Source organism: Carcharhinus amblyrhynchos, chromosome 7 (genome assembly GCF_965287045.1).
Source record: "Carcharhinus amblyrhynchos chromosome 7, sCarAmb.v2.hapA, whole genome shotgun sequence".
Taxonomy (NCBI): domain Eukaryota; kingdom Metazoa; phylum Chordata; class Chondrichthyes; order Carcharhiniformes; family Carcharhinidae; genus Carcharhinus; species Carcharhinus amblyrhynchos.
The window spans coordinates 8065908-8081335 of record NC_137330.1 but is presented as its reverse complement, the minus strand read 5'-3'; the positions used below and the strand labels follow the sequence as shown (position 1 = coordinate 8081335).

Genomic DNA, 15428 nt, shown 5'->3' with positions numbered 1-15428 from the left:
TCCTCGTTTTGTGTTGAAGCTCACAGTTCAACTAACAATTGCAACCCAACTTGCCCATTACTCACAGTGCAAAGGGCCTACCTTCAGATCTTTTCATGTAGATAGTTATTAGGACAGAGGTGCCTTGTCACAAGAGATCTATTAGGGAATGAAGAATAGAAAATGCAATAACTAGCAGGACAAAAGAACTTGCATTTTTCTAGCACCTTAAGATGTTTGAAAGTATTTTAAAGTACTCTTAAATTGTAGTCACTGCTGTAATGTAGATACCACAAAGAATTATAGAATCCCTACATACGGCCCATCATGTCTGTACCAACCACAATCCCACTCGGGCCCTACTCCCACCCTAATCCCCGAACATTAGGGTCAATTTAGCGTGGTCAATTAACCTAACCCATACATCTTTGCATTGTGGGAGGAAACCCATGCAAGCATGGCGAGAATGTGCAAATTCCACACAGATAGTGACCCAAGCCGGGAATCGAACCCAGGTCCCTGGAGCTGTGACGCAGCAGTGCTAACCACTGTGCCACCATGTCACCCAGCAGTGAACTTACACTGACAACATCTATGAACTGTGTATTTTGTGATAAATGTTTATTGTATCTCATTCTGTCGATCAACTTTACATTGGCACTCTCAAAAGCTCACAGATTTGATCCCCTTACCAATCAAGAACCTAACTATCTCTGTCTTGAATACACTTAATGACCCGGCCTCCACAGCCTTCCATCCCAATGAATTCCACAGATTCCTCACCCTCTGGCTGAAGAAATTCCTCCTCATCTTGGTTCTAAAGGGCCATCCCTTTACTCTGAGGCTGTGCCCTCAGATCCTAGTCTCTCCTACTAATGGAGACATCTTTCCCATGTCCACTCTGTCGAGGCCTTTCAGTATTTTGTAAGTTTCAGTGAGATTTGCAACCCCTCATCCTTCTAAATTCCATCAAGCACAGACCCCAGAGTCCTCAAACACTCCTCATACATCAAGCCTTTCATTCGTAAACCCCCTCTGGAACCTCTCCAGGGCCAGCACATTCTTCCTTAGACACGGGGCCCAAACTGCTCATAATACTCCAAATGGGGTCTTAATGAACTCACTAGCTGTGTATTCATGCTGCAATTTAATGTGCCAATCTCGACCTTTTTTGTTATTTCAGGTTGGAGCAGCTTATATTGTCAAACACTGGATTAACCTCATTGCATTTTGATGATATTCAACCAGGTATGTGAATTTAATGAAAGAAATCAGTGTATGTTTTTGGGTATTTTAGACTCCTCCCTTCCTTCAGTGGCCATGACAGCTCTTGCCAACAGCCTCGTGGAACCTTTCTGCTGTACCTCTGCGAGGCTGTTCAACATTCGCCCGTGCCACACAGGATAATGGTTTAGAGCTGGTCAGATATTACCTTGTACGGGAGGTTAGCACACTCCACTATGTTTAGTTAACTGAGCCATTGGGAAGCTTCTGGCTAATTTGTGCATCAGGTTACTGTCTTCCCTCAAAGACCTTCTACTGTGTCATGTCTCTCCCCTATCTGGTGACTTTGTCTTTGTAGATTTGCCAGTCATGCCATTTAGACTTGTTGATCCATGTCATGTTATTGCACTGAAAGCTTACTCATAAGTTCACAAGATATAGGAGCAGAATTGGGCCATTTGGCCCATCGAGTCTGCTCCACCATTCGATCATGGCTGATATGCTCCTCATTCCTGTTTTCCTGCCTTCTCCCCATAACCCTTCAACCCATTACCAATTAAAAATCTATCTAACTCCTCCTTAAATTTGCTCACTGTCCCAGCATCCACTGCACGTTGAGGTAGTGAATTCCACAGATTCACAACCCTTTGGGAGAAATAGTTTCTCCTCAGCTCTGTTTTAAATTTACTATCCCTTATCCTAAGATTATGACCTCTCGTCCTAGAATGCCCCACAAGACACAAGAGGAAGCATCTGTTTCACGTCTATCCATACCTTTTATCATCTTCTACACCTCAATTTGATCTCCCCTCGTTCTTCTAAATTCCAAAGGATAGGCCTAATCTGTTCAATCTCTCTTCACACGACAAATCCCTCATCTCTGGAATGAATCTAGTGAACTTGTTATAACTCGTTGGCTGGTGTGTTCAAGATTATGTGATTCACACCCTGGAAGGTGGTGCCAAAATTGATGGGATTTGCTAACCTGCATTGTGGGGTATTGTATTTCTGTTCTCCCTAAATCTAAACCTTCAATCTGATTGTTTTAAAATGGGATCTTACGGTTGTTGTTCTCAAATTGATCCTATAGTTATTACTTTTTCATATCTTAGTATTCTCCCCTTGTGAAACTGCAGAAGGAATCACAGATTAGCAATCTGATAGGTTGCAATTTAGGAACATTGAAGTATGCCATTCAGCCCATTGAGCCTGCTCTGCCATTCTGTATGATCATGACCAATCATCCATTTCAATGCTTTTTCCCCACACTACCCCCATGTTTCTTTATGTCACTGGTATTTCAAAACCTATCTATTGCCACCTTATAAACAGTTTATATGAAGGGGTGACACAGTGGTTAGCGCTGCTGTCTCACAGCGCCAGGGACCGAGGTTCATTTCCTGCTTTGGGTCACTGTCTGTGTGGAGTCTGTATGTTCTCCCAGTGTCTGCGTGGGTTTCCTCCAGGTGCTCCCGGTTTCCTCCCACAGTCTAAAAAATGTGCTGGTTAGGTGCACTGGCCATGCTAAATTCTCCCTCAGTGTACCCAAACAGGTGCCAGAGAGTGACGATTAAGGGATTTTCACAGTAGCTTCATTGCAGTGTTAATGTAAGCCTACTTGTGACACTAATAAATAAATAAGCTTTAAAACAATGCAGTTAATGCAGTGTCCAGTGGGCATAAAAGGCCACAATTGCGAGAGCAGACACTGTGTTACTCTCTTTCCAGGGACACCCAGCAGCAAATGCAGCCACAGAAGAAGGATAGAACCATAGAATCCCTACAGTGCAGAAGGAGGCCATTTGTCCCATCAAGCCTGCACCATAATCCCACTCAGGTTTACCGTGAGCCTACCTGTGACTAAATAAAATACTCAGTGACTGCACTTCCCCAGCCCTCTGGGATACAGAATTCCAAAGGTTCACAACCCTCTGTGTAATTATACTAATTTCCTTCAACTCCACATTCTCCCTGGTCCTTATAAAGAAATTTCTCCGCATCTCGGTCGTAAGTGGCTTCCCCCTTATTTTGAAATTGTGCCCCCTGGTTCTAGACTCCCCATGATGTGGAGATGCCAGCGTTGGAGTGGGGTAAACACAGTAAGAAATCTCACAACACCAGGTTAAAGTCCAACCAGTTTATTTGATAGTAAACCCACAAGCTTTCAGGGTTTGCCCCTTTGTCAGCTGAGTGGAGTGTTCTGGTCTCAGACGGAGCATATAAAGCACAGACAGTTTACAGATTACTGATTAGAATGCGAGTCTTTACAGCTAACCTGCTATTCAAGTCTTAAAGATGCAGACAGTGTGAGCGGAGATAGCATTAGGTATAGGTTAGAGATGTGTATTGTCACCAGACAGTACAGTAAGTGAGGTTTTGCCTGAGTTTGCAAAACCTCACTTGCCTGAGTTTGCAAAACCTCACTTACTGTACTGCCTGGAGACAATACACATCTCTTTAACCTATGCCTAATGCTATCTCCACTCACATTGTCTGCATCTTTAAGACTTGAATAGCAGGTTAGCTGTAAAGATTCGCATTCTAATCAGTATTCTGTAAACTGTCTGTGCTTTATATGCTTTGTCTGAGGCCAGAACTCTCCACTCACCTGACGAAGGGGCAAACCCTGAAAGCTTGTGGGTTTACTATCAAATAAACTGGTTGGACTTTAACCTGGTATTGTGAGACTTCTTACTGTCTATACTCCCCAGCCAAGGGGAACATCTTACCTGCACCTATCCTGTCTATCCCTTCAGTTACTTTGCAGGTTTCAATGAGATCTCCTCTCATCCTTTGAAACTCTAGCGAATCCAGAGCCCAATCTCTCTTCGTAAGACAGTCCCACCACCCAGAACAAGTCTTTGCTGCACATTCTATGGTAATAATATCCTCCCTAAGGTAAGGGGACCAAAACTGCATGCTGTATTCCAGATGTGGTCTAACCAAGGTTCTGTCGAAAGACTTTGCTATCCTCTCACAAGGCCAACAGGATGCTCCTTGACTGCTCTTTCCATAGCTGTAACTATCTTTATACCAGGTTATGGGTTAGTTAACCCTATAAGATAGGAGGGTTTTATAGGCACCCACAACCTTGCAATGTCTGGGTGTATGTGTCTAAAAAGAATTGTGTAAAGATTCGGCTCCTGTGCCATCCATCACTGTCTTGTTATCTGAAGTGGAACACCCAACCCCAATGATTCCTTTGCTCTGCTCCCTGTTTTTACCCTGTGCTCTGGAGTATGTCCAGAAATGGTTAAATCTTTGACACAGTGATGGCAGGAATTTCAAATCTATGGTGAGAATCCACTCCCAAAGACCACAGTAATGCTCAATCCCACCTGGGAATAACGCAGATATTCATCTTGGACAAGTGGGTATGGAATCCCAAAATGCTGATTGTCCCAGGATTGTTCGATAAGACCTGCTGGTCAGTGTTTTGTAGTTACATTGAGAATGCAGTTGGACATATATTTGCCAGAATTTAGTTGCAGCTATTTTGTGTGAAATACATCCTTTCCTGAGGGTTACTGTATGATTTTTGTTCTCTTTCAGATGGTAAAACAGCAATGTTTCCAAAACTGAAATTCCTAGCAATCGACAAGAACCGAATCTCCGAGGTAAATCCATATCTAAGAATCTCATTCCATGAAACAACGTAACGAGTGGAAGGAAATGTTCTCATATTCAGACTAACACTGTTATTACGGTTCCTCATTTCTGCTTTAGTTTCTGCTCAGTTTTCTTTACAATGCATCAGCAGTTCATCTGAAAGTGATCAAAAATGAATAAACTTTTGTGAGTGGGTGTGTGTGCATGTGTGTGCGTGTGTCTATCTGTGGGACAACCCAACTATACTTACAAAGTCTTTCACGTTTGTCCTAGCCACGGCTCAGTGGATAACCGCCTTGATCCTGGATCAGGCCAGGAGTGCTGCACCGCCAGAGGTCCTGTCTTTCTGAATTCTCTAATGCAGATTGAAAAGATTCCGTAGCTGCTATTTTGAAGTGTAGGGGTTTTCGTCCCAGTCTGCCGGCCATTTTCTACCCTGCGATAAATGTCACCAGAGCAGATGACTTGACCATTATTGCGTGGCTGTTTGTGGGAGCTTACTCTGCACGATTTGACTGCTGAGTTTCCTGCATTAGGACAGTGATGAAGTACTTCACTGGTTGTAAAGAGCTGAGAGACGTCCTGACGTTGCAAATGACGCTGTATCAATACAAGTTCTACCCTTTATTCTTTTCCTGGTAGTCACCTAGTCGACTGCTCCAGCACAGCATCATAGCTCACCCCATACGCACAGTCAGGCCTCAACAATTGCTGCTTGTAGCCTACGTACTGATGTTAACTGTCTGGAGTGCTTAGAGTTGAAGCTGGAAGATTGTTGGGCTTCAACTGTGGAGCCTGTAATTGAGCTTTCAGAATGCTTCCGTAACCCTTCGACTCATCAATCAGAATCTGCTGCAGCTTGCTGCAGTCACTTGAAGTGATTTATTCCTTTGAGATCTTGCTTGCTGGCTTAATGATACCTCTCTTGAAGTACTTAATACCTGTCATTTCTATTTTTGCACTGCTACTGCCTCACAGAATTGAATGGGGGGGGGGGGGGTGCAGTCAGGTACTGTACCACTTTAATGGGGGTGCTGAGGGGGTGGACGGTGAATAGTGAATCAGAAGTGATTCACTGAAGCTGGCCTCTCCCTTCTCTCCAGCACTTGGTTCAGTCTGGATTTGCCCACGCAGATTGCACCAGGCTACAATTGTACTGCTCCGTGGGACACACTCTGGGCTAATCCCAGACCTGCCAGTCAAATCTTCCAGAAGGTTCTGCAGTAGACTGCAGCTATATTCCTGGTTGGATGGCTAGCTGCTTTTTAGTTCTACCAACTGGTGCTTTTAGCTGCCTGAAGATATATACAAGCTGTATGTATACAGCGCAGGTCATTGCTCACAGTGCTGTAAGGCCATTAATAAAACGCACTCAGAATGCTGTAAAACAAGGCTAAATCCTAATGATTTAATTGATAATTTACCAATTTAATTGTAAGGCAATTTTTTTGCACAAAGGATGGTGGATGTCTGAAACGTGCTGCCCAGGGAGTAGGTACATTAGTGGCATTTAAGGGGCATCTAGACGAATATATGAGTAGGATGGGAATGGAAGGATATGGACTCCGTTAGTGCATACAGTTTTAGTTTAAGCAGACATCATGATCGGCGCAGGCTTGGAGGGCCGAAGGGCCTGTTCCTGTGCTGTACTTTGTTCTTTGACAGACTTTTAAGAAATTCTAATGAAATTGATTATAGAAACGTAGAAAAACTACAGCACAAACAGGCCCTTCAGCCCACAAGTCGCGCCGAACATGTCCCTACCTACTAGGCTTACCTGTAACCCTCTATAGAAACATAGAAAAACTACAGCACAAAGGGTTATGAAACCAAAAGAGAGGAGCCAGCTTTGACAAAGCGTAATAAGGACTCGAAATGTCAGCTCTTTTCTCTCCTTACGGATGCTGCCAGACCTGCTGAGATTTTCCAGCATTTTCTCTTTTGGTTTCAGATTCCAGCGTCCGCAGTAATTTGCTTTTATTTATGAAATTGATTATATTTGCAACAGGCCGACAGCAACATCTAAAACAATAGCTTGCATTTATATAGCACTTCTAACACAGTAAAATACCCCAGTGCTGCACAGGTGTGTATTAAAACTATATTTGATACTAAGCCCAAGATGCAGTAGATTTAAAGGGAACAGACAAAGGTGGAGACATTTAGAAAGTTATCAGTCAGGTTGTATTTCTGGTACAGCTTGTTAAAAGAAACCGTTTAAGAGATCTTACTTCACTTTTGATGTTTTTAAATATAAAGTTTAAGTTTATATATTAGTGTCACGTAGGTTTACATTGACACTGCAATAAAGTTACTGTGAAAATCCTCTAGTTGCCACACTCCAGCACCTGTGCAGGTACACTGTGGGAGAATTTAGCATGGCCAGTCCACTTAACCAGCACGTTTTTCGGACTGTGGGAAGAAACTGGAGCACCCGGAGGAAACCCATGCGGACACGAGGAGAATGTGCATTGAATATCTTGATTCTCAAGTGCCACACTCTGAAGAGGGATGAGAATGGATTTTCTAAGGGGAAGGGGTGACAGCGGTAATTCTTAAAAGGGTGAGAAGGATCAATACTCAGAGGGATGGAAACATTTCTGACATTACTCAATCTCCCCTTTGTACTGCTGCTTTTCTCTTATATAAATTATAAACCATGCATCAACTTCCACCCATTGACTCTGTCTACACTTCCTGCTGCCTCACCAAAGCAGCCAGCATAATTAAGGACCCGCATATCCTGGACATTCTCTCTCCGACCTTTTTCCATCAGGAAAATGATACAAAGGTCTGAGGTCACGTACCAACCGACTCAAGCAGTTTCTTCCCTGCTGCATCAGACTTTTGAATGGACCTACCTTTTATTAAGTTGATCTCTCTCTGCACCCTAGCTATGACTGAAACACTACATTCTGCATCCTCTCCTTTCCTTTTCCTGTATGTACTCTATGAACGGTATGTTTGGCTTGTATAGCACAAGAAACAATACTTTTCACTGGATCCCAATACGTGTGACAATAATAAATCAAATCGTAAAACTCACATTCACACCAACACATCCTCAATTTCACCAGTGTCTATCCTATTGCTCCTGTCCTTTTCTCCAACACAACTACTTTAATTTTTACCCTTTTCTGCCCAAGATCCTCTTACAGTGCCAGGGACCTGGGTTTGATTCCCGGCATGGGTCACTGTCTGTGTGGAGACTGCACATTCTCCCCGTGTCTGTGTGAGTTTCCTCCGGGTGCTCCGGTTTCCTCCCATGGTCCGAAAGACGTGCTGCTTAGGTGTATTGACCCGAACAGGTGCCGGAAGGTGGTGACTAGGGGATTTTCACAGTAACTTCATTGCAGTATTAATGTAAGCCTTACGTGTGACACTAATAAATAAACTTTTTTTTCCCTCCCCAGTACAGACATTACATTTTTATTCTTACTGGTATAACAAGTAAAACATTTTCTGCTACAATTGGAAGGCTGTGATTTGCAATGTGTTTTACCTTATAGCTACAGAGAATCTTCAACAAATAAACACTGTATCCTTTAACCAGCTGTGAGAATGGCAATGAAAATTCTACTCAACCGGTCCCATCACAAATCCTGCTCAGGGAACACTTGTTCCTGTTTTTCCCAAGCGGCTATAACATTCTGAAATGTCTTGCTGTGTTTTGCGAGGGGGAAATGTAATGATTTAAAGTTCTCTCTCTCTCTCTCTTTGTCTCTCAAGTTTTCGACCGTGAATGAGTTAAACAAGTTACAAAGCTTAGAGCAGTTGAAATTCAGTGACTATGCGATGGTGGAGCATGAGAAGAACGCAAAGACTGTGCGGCAGCTCATCATCGCCAAGCTGGGACATCTCAATGTATTAAACAGAACAGAGGTAAGTGTCTCCACAGACAATTCAATGGAAGGCACAGCACAGAAACAGACCGTTTGGCACAGCTCCTCCCACTCTTCTCCATCACACTTATCAACATTTCCTTCTACTCCTTTCTCATATTCTTATCTAGATGCTCCTCAGATGTGTCCATGCTATTCCGTCTCAACCGCTCCTGGTTGGTGGCAAGTTTCACATTCTCACCATTCTCTGGGTAATGAATCATACAGTATCGTTTGGCCCATCGAGTCTGCACCAACACATTAGAAACACCTGAACTCCCACCTAATCCCATCTGTTAGCACTTGGACCATGGCCCTGAATGTTATGATTTGCCAAGTGCTCATCCAGGTGCTTATTAAAGGATGTGAGGCATCCCGCCTCCATCACCCTCCCAGGCACCACATTCCAGACCGTCACCACTCTCTGGATGAAAATGTTTTTCCTCACATCCCCCCCAAACCCCCTACCTCTCCCTGTGCCCCCCTCATGACTGACCCCTCAACTAAGGGGAACAGCTGCACCTTATCCACTCTGTCCATAATCTTGTTCACCTCGATCGGGTCACCTCTCAGTCTTCTCTGCTCCAACTGAAACAACCCAAGCCTATTCAATTTCTCTTCATTACTTAAATGTTCCATCCCAGGCAGCATCCTGGTGAATTTCCTTTGCACCCCCTCCAGTGCAATCTCATCCTTCCGTTAATGAGACGACCAGAACTGCACACAGTGCTCCAGCTGTGGCCTCACCAAAGTTGTATACAACTCCAACATGACTTCCCAGTTTCTGTAATCTATTCCTCGATTGATAAAGACAAGTGTTCCATCATCCTTTTCTTCTGAATGCCCCATTGTTTTATTGGTGATTATACCTTCATCCTGTAGCAGGAAACATTTTCTCTACATCTACCTTTTCAATCCCCTTCTTAATTTAAGAACCTCTGTCACATTATCTCTTTTCAAGAGAAGAGGTTCCAGTTAATGCCAATTCCTTTGATATTTACTAAGAAGAATAGTCCCAACAAGGCAGAAGGAGGGGATTGAATTTCATAATGAGCATTAACCTTTAGACCATGTAGGCTGTGTTCAACACAATCATTTGTGTGCAATTTTAGTTTTCATAGAATCCTTACGGTGCAGGTGGTGGCCCTTTGGCCTGTGGAGTCTGCATCAACCACAATCCCACCCAGGCCCTTTCCCCGTAACCCCCTGCATTTACTCTACCTAATCCCCCGACACAAAGGATCAATTTATCATGGCCAATCCACCTCACCTGCACATCTTTGGATTGTGAGAGGAAACCAGAGCACCTGGAGGAAACCCACACAGACATGGGGAGCATGTGCAGACTCCACACAGACAGTTACCCAAGGCTGGGAATTGAACCCATGTCTCTGGCGCTGTGAGGCAGCAGTGCTAACCACTGTGCCACCATGCCGCCCCAAAACTGAATTTTTGTTTTTGACCATTTTCTGTGGTCTGTACTGGAAGGGAATTTGCATATTTGTAAGTACAGAGTGGTATTTAATTTGATTAATTGGTGCTGTGAGTGCGGTGTATTCATGAGTTGTTAAAGCCTAACTTGATATCAGGCTCCCTATTAGATGTGTCATTCGTCTAATAGCGTCATGATCTTGCGTTGTTTGATTGTTGCACAGAGCTGAGCGTACATTTGATCCTCACACTCTATCCTGTGGGCCTGTAATGAGATAGATGTACACAAATCTTTAGACGTGGCAGGGCAAGTTTAGAAGGTTGTTGAAACAGCTTTAGTGATCCTTTGCTTTATTAATAGATGGAGTGTGAACACAAGGGAGTCATGCTAAATATTTATAAGCTTTGGGCTCCAGCTGGAATATTCCATTCAATTTTACCCCACCGCACAGAAGGAATGATGCCAAGGCATTGGAGAGGGTGCAGAGCAGAATGACTAAAGTAAAGGTTTATTTATTAGTCACAAGAAAGGCTTATATTAATACTGCAATGAAGTTACAGTGAATATCCGCTAGTCTCCACACTCCGGAGCCTGTTTGGGTATACTGAGAGAGAATTTAGCATGGCCAGTGCACCTAACCAGCACATCTTTGGACTGTGGGAGGAAACCGGAGCACCCAGAGGAAACCCACGCAGACACGGAGAGGACGTGCAGACTCCGCACAGACAGTGACCCAAGGTGGGAATCGAACCCAGGTCCCTGGCGCTGTGGGGCAGCAGTGCTAATCGCTGTGCCACCCCGGTCATCCCTGATACTTAGTGACCAGATTATACCAGTTGAGTTGAAACAATTGTGTGTTGCTATAACATGAGGGTCCTTAACTCACTCCTATCAATCCTCTTACATTTGTTTCTTCGATTTCTCTCCACTCTTCACCGGTTTTCCCAGTCTCTCCCAATCACTGCTGTCCTCTTTGGCTACTAGTAAAGTCAAGCAACTTCTCCGATGAATATCCTGTTATTTTGTTATTTGTTAGACTGGAAAGCTGTCCCTTCTCACATTTCCAGCCTTTCTGGAGATGGCGACATGTTAAAAGCATGTACTGGGTTTCCTTTGAAGCCTCATAGGTGATATTCCTCCACCTGTGTACTTCAGTCTCACTCAGAACAGAACCAGCCTACTTTCTTTAAGAGTTTTGTGAGTACATGCACATGATATTCGTTAGAATGTCCCCTCAGTTCAGATTGATAACTTTATTGTGACTTTCCAGTGTCCATCCTGAGAGGGAGAGACTCCTCGGGATTAACCCCAGATGTGGGAGAAGAGTAAAGTCTTTTTTACTGGTATCACAAATAGGCTTACATTAACACTACAGTGAAATTGCTGTTAAAATCCCTGAGCCGCCACACTCTGGCACCTGTTTGGATACACCGAGGGAGAGTTTAGCATGGCCACTGCACCTAACCAGCACGCCTTTCGAACTGTGGGAGGAAACCGAAGTACCCGGTGGAAACCCACGCAGACACGAGGAGAACATGCAAACTCTGTACAGACAGTGACCCAAGCCAGGAATTGAACTTGGGTCCCTGGTGCTGTGAGGCAACAGTGCTAACCACTGTTCTGCCGTGCCACCCCAAAAGGGATGAGGCTGCTGCATGTTGCACCATGGTTAATACACTGCCTTACAGAGCCAGGGACCCGGGTTCGATTCTCGGCTTGGGTCACTGTCTGTGTGGAGTTTGCACATTCTCCCCATGTCTGCGTGGGTTTCCTCCGGGTGCTCCAGTTTCTTCCCACAATCCAAAGAAGTGTGGGTTAAATGGATTGACCATGCAAAATTGTGGTCGGTGCAGACTCAACAGGCCAAATGGCCGCCTTCTGCATTGTAGAGATTCTATGATTCTGTAAATGCTATTGACTACCAAAAAACCCTTGCTTGCGAGCTGTTTCTTCAGGTACTGTTAAGCCCTCGCCCACCTTCACATGTTGCATCTTGGCCATCACTCAATTTCCCATTTCCATGCATTCAGCCATTATTAGATCTTTAATGACTGTCTGCTTTCTGCACTCACTGCTGGAATAGCTCCTTCAGATCAGTGACCAGCAGAGCATTCAGTTACAAAATGAGACAACAAATGTAAAAATAAAGTTGACAAAGTTTTCAGATCTCAAACCTTTACACATTCAAAATGGGCAAAGTGTACAGCCTCCGATTAACCAATCAAGTCACGTGGTCTAGTAATTGCATGTTTTGCTGTCACTCCTTGCGTATTACGGGTCTCCATTGCCTTGCTAACATCTGAATGTTGGTGTAGATTTCAGTCGATGAAAGGAAGGGAGCGGAACTAGACTATCGCAAGAGGTTTGGGAAGGACTGGATGCAGGCTGGAGGACACCAGGATCCTGAGAAAAACAGGCCCAATAAGGAATTCTGTGCTGAGCATCCGAGATATCAAACACTCATTGACAGTGAGTAATTAGACAGATAACCTTGACCCTTTCTCTCCTTCCAGCATTATTTGACTAATTAGCTTCATTTTTCATTAGTGACTAACTCTCCACCAACGCCCCCCACCCCCCTTCAAGAAAAAGATGCTGACGTTACAGGGATGCGGTGACTGGGGCCAATTGCAAATTCCAAGGCTGAAATTGAGTAAGGGATGATAGAGGATGATGGATTTGAGGTGCAAACCAGCCAGGATCTAATTGAATGGCAGGAACTGGTTAGAGGGGCTGAATGGCCTCTTCCAGTTCCTGCCATTCATTTGCTGCTTTGGGGAACGTGTTCCCTCGACACACAAATAGAAAGCACAGGGCCACTCAGCATCAGACTGCAGATATTCTTTCCTCAAGTTTTTATAACAGTTATTTAGACAGGGTTTACTTTTAACTACTGTTGAGATTTAATGAGCCACAAGGATGAGTGAACGCTTTACATTAAGTAAATGTACCCTTTTACCCATGGGGCTGGTTAATCATAAGGTTGTAATGGCTTGAAGCAGGTGGAAAGGAATGAGTCAGAGGAATACACGGTGACACAGTGGTCAGCACTGCTGCCTCACAGTTCGATTCCAGGCTAGGTCACTGTCTGTGCAGAGCTTGCACATTCTCCCCATGTCTGTGTGGGTTTCCTCCAGGCGCTCTGGTTTCCTCCCACAATCTGAAAGATGTGCTGGTTAGGGTGCATTGGCCATACTAAATCTTCCCTCAGTGTACCCAAACAGGCGCCGGAGTGTGGCAACTAGGGGATTTCCACAGTAACTTCATTGCAGTGTTAATGTAAGCCTACTTGTGACACTAATAAATAAATTTAAACGCACTATCAAATTCTTCACCTTTGTATTATGTTGCAGAGCCCATTCAGTACAACACTGTTGTTGACTACTGCACTGAATGCCCTTTTACAGCTTTCTAAATTCACTTCTGGGTCTTTTGTTACTATTCAAAGCCCCATCCAAGAATCATACTCCTTTTCAATATCTGCTGGCCAGTGACACAGCAAGATCCCAGAGTTCAGATTATTACCGTTTTGAGAAACAGTGGAACTTATAAATTATTGACTCCTTGGGGATTCACATCAGCTGTTTTGTTTTAAACTGCTTGTGGCCTTTTTTTTCAAATTGGTCACAGTATGTGCTGTTTGACAAAAAAGCTTCAGGCAAATGGAGAACTCACAACCCAGAGAAACCACTGCATGCTTGGGATGGGCACAGTAAGAAGTCTCACCACACCAGGTTAAAGTCCAGCAGGTTTATTTAGCAGCACGAGCTTTCGAGTCACGTGAAGGAACAGCGCTTCAAAAGCTCGTGATTCCAAATAAACCTGTTGGACTTTGACCTGGTGTTGTGAGACTTCTTACTGTGCCCACTCCAATCCAATGCCGTCATCTCCACATCCTTGAGACGGAGTCAAGCAAGCAGTTAATCCCAGATATTGAGCAGTTTCTCTGCTCACAGTTCTCCTAAAGTTGTTACAAAATCTGCTGTTGCCTCCTGTTGAGAACATAAACATAAGAACATAAGAAATAGGAGCAGGAGTAGGCCATCTGGCCCTTCGAGCCTGCCCCGCCATTCAATAAGATCATGGCTGATCTGTCGTGGCTCAGTTCCACATTCCCGCCCTCTCCCCATAACCCTTAATCCCCTCTCTTATCAAAAACCCATCAACCCGCGTCTTAAAAATATTTAGCGAGGCAGCCTCCACCACTTCAACGGGCAGAGAATTCCATAGATTCACCACCTCTTTGAGTGAAAAGTTCCTCCTCAACTCCGTTCTAAACCGCCCCCCCTTTATCTTGAGGCTGTGCCCCCTAGTCCTACTGTCCTTTCTGAGCAGGAAGAGCCTCTCCATCTCTATCCTATCCATCCCATTCATCATCTTATACGTCTCAATGAGATCTCCCCTCATTCTTCTAAACTCTAACGAGTACAAGCCTAGTCTATCCAGCCTCTCCTCATAGCTCAACCCCCTCAACTCCGGCATCAGCCTAGTAAACCAGCCATGATCTTATTGAATGGTGGGGCAGGCTCGAAGGGCTAGTTGGCCTACTCCTGCTCCTATTTCTTATGTCCTCTGCACTCCCTCCAAGGCCAAAATATCCTTGCGTAAGTACAGCGCCCAAAACTGCACACAGTACTCCAGCTGCGGTCTCACCAATGCCCTATACAGCCTCAGCAAGACCTCCCTACTTTTATATTCTATCCCCCTCGCTATGAAGGCCAGCATCCCATTAGCCTTCCTGACCACCTGCTGCACCTGCAAGCTGGGTTTTTGCGACTCATGCACAAGGACCCCGAGGTCCCTCTGCACCGTTGCATGCTGTAGCTTTTCTCCACGTAAGTAATAATCCTTCCTACCATTATTCCTACACTTTGTAAAATGGCATGCAGGGTTGTAGCATATGTGATTTCAGAGCATCTTTGGTGTATTTTCATGTGCAAGATAGTAGGATCCTCCAATTAGTGTCCTTTTATTTGGTGTATCACTGTACAGATGGGTAATGATTTATGCCTTTCAGTCATCCCCTTCTTGTTTTCAGATTGTGTTTCAGTTCCTCTCCAGGTGGAAGTAAAACATAGATGGTGACAGCTGATGGCTGTGGTGAAGCTTTCTCATATCAATGTGCCTGAATTGTAGCCGGTATTATTTTGGGGCTAGCAGAGTGTTAGCTTTATTCTAAGGAAAGCTGGTTCAATATTTAATACTAATGTGCATTGATTTTTTTTTACTGGTGCTTGAAGCTTACACTCTGTTCAGAGGATTGAAAATGTCCTGACACCAAACAGTAGCACAACTTGGCAATT

General features: G+C 44.3%; 2 protein-coding genes across 3 annotated transcripts in view; one reads left to right on the top strand and one right to left on the bottom strand.

Annotated features, from left to right (window-relative positions):
- Positions 1-15428, top strand: part of tbce (tubulin folding cofactor E) — a 52826-nt gene that overhangs the window by 29063 nt on the left and 8335 nt on the right. The window contains exons 10-13 of the mRNA XM_080191883.1: positions 1163-1227; positions 4756-4820; positions 8542-8694; positions 12441-12594. Coding sequence (XP_080048009.1) covers positions 1163-1227; positions 4756-4820; positions 8542-8694; positions 12441-12594 — 437 coding nt within the window. The remainder of the gene's footprint in view (positions 1-1162; positions 1228-4755; positions 4821-8541; positions 8695-12440; positions 12595-15428) is intronic.
- b3galnt2 (beta-1,3-N-acetylgalactosaminyltransferase 2) overlaps positions 2-15428 on the bottom strand; it is a 62633-nt gene continuing 47206 nt past the window's right edge. Inside the window, exon 13 of one of the 2 annotated variants that reach the window (XM_080191884.1) lies at positions 2-138. In XM_080191884.1, the coding sequence (XP_080048010.1) occupies positions 84-138 (55 nt within the window). In that variant the 3' untranslated portion in view covers positions 2-83. Of the gene's footprint in view, positions 139-10247; positions 10390-15428 lie in introns of those variants that run through there. The other variant, XM_080191885.1, reaches the window with a different exon arrangement.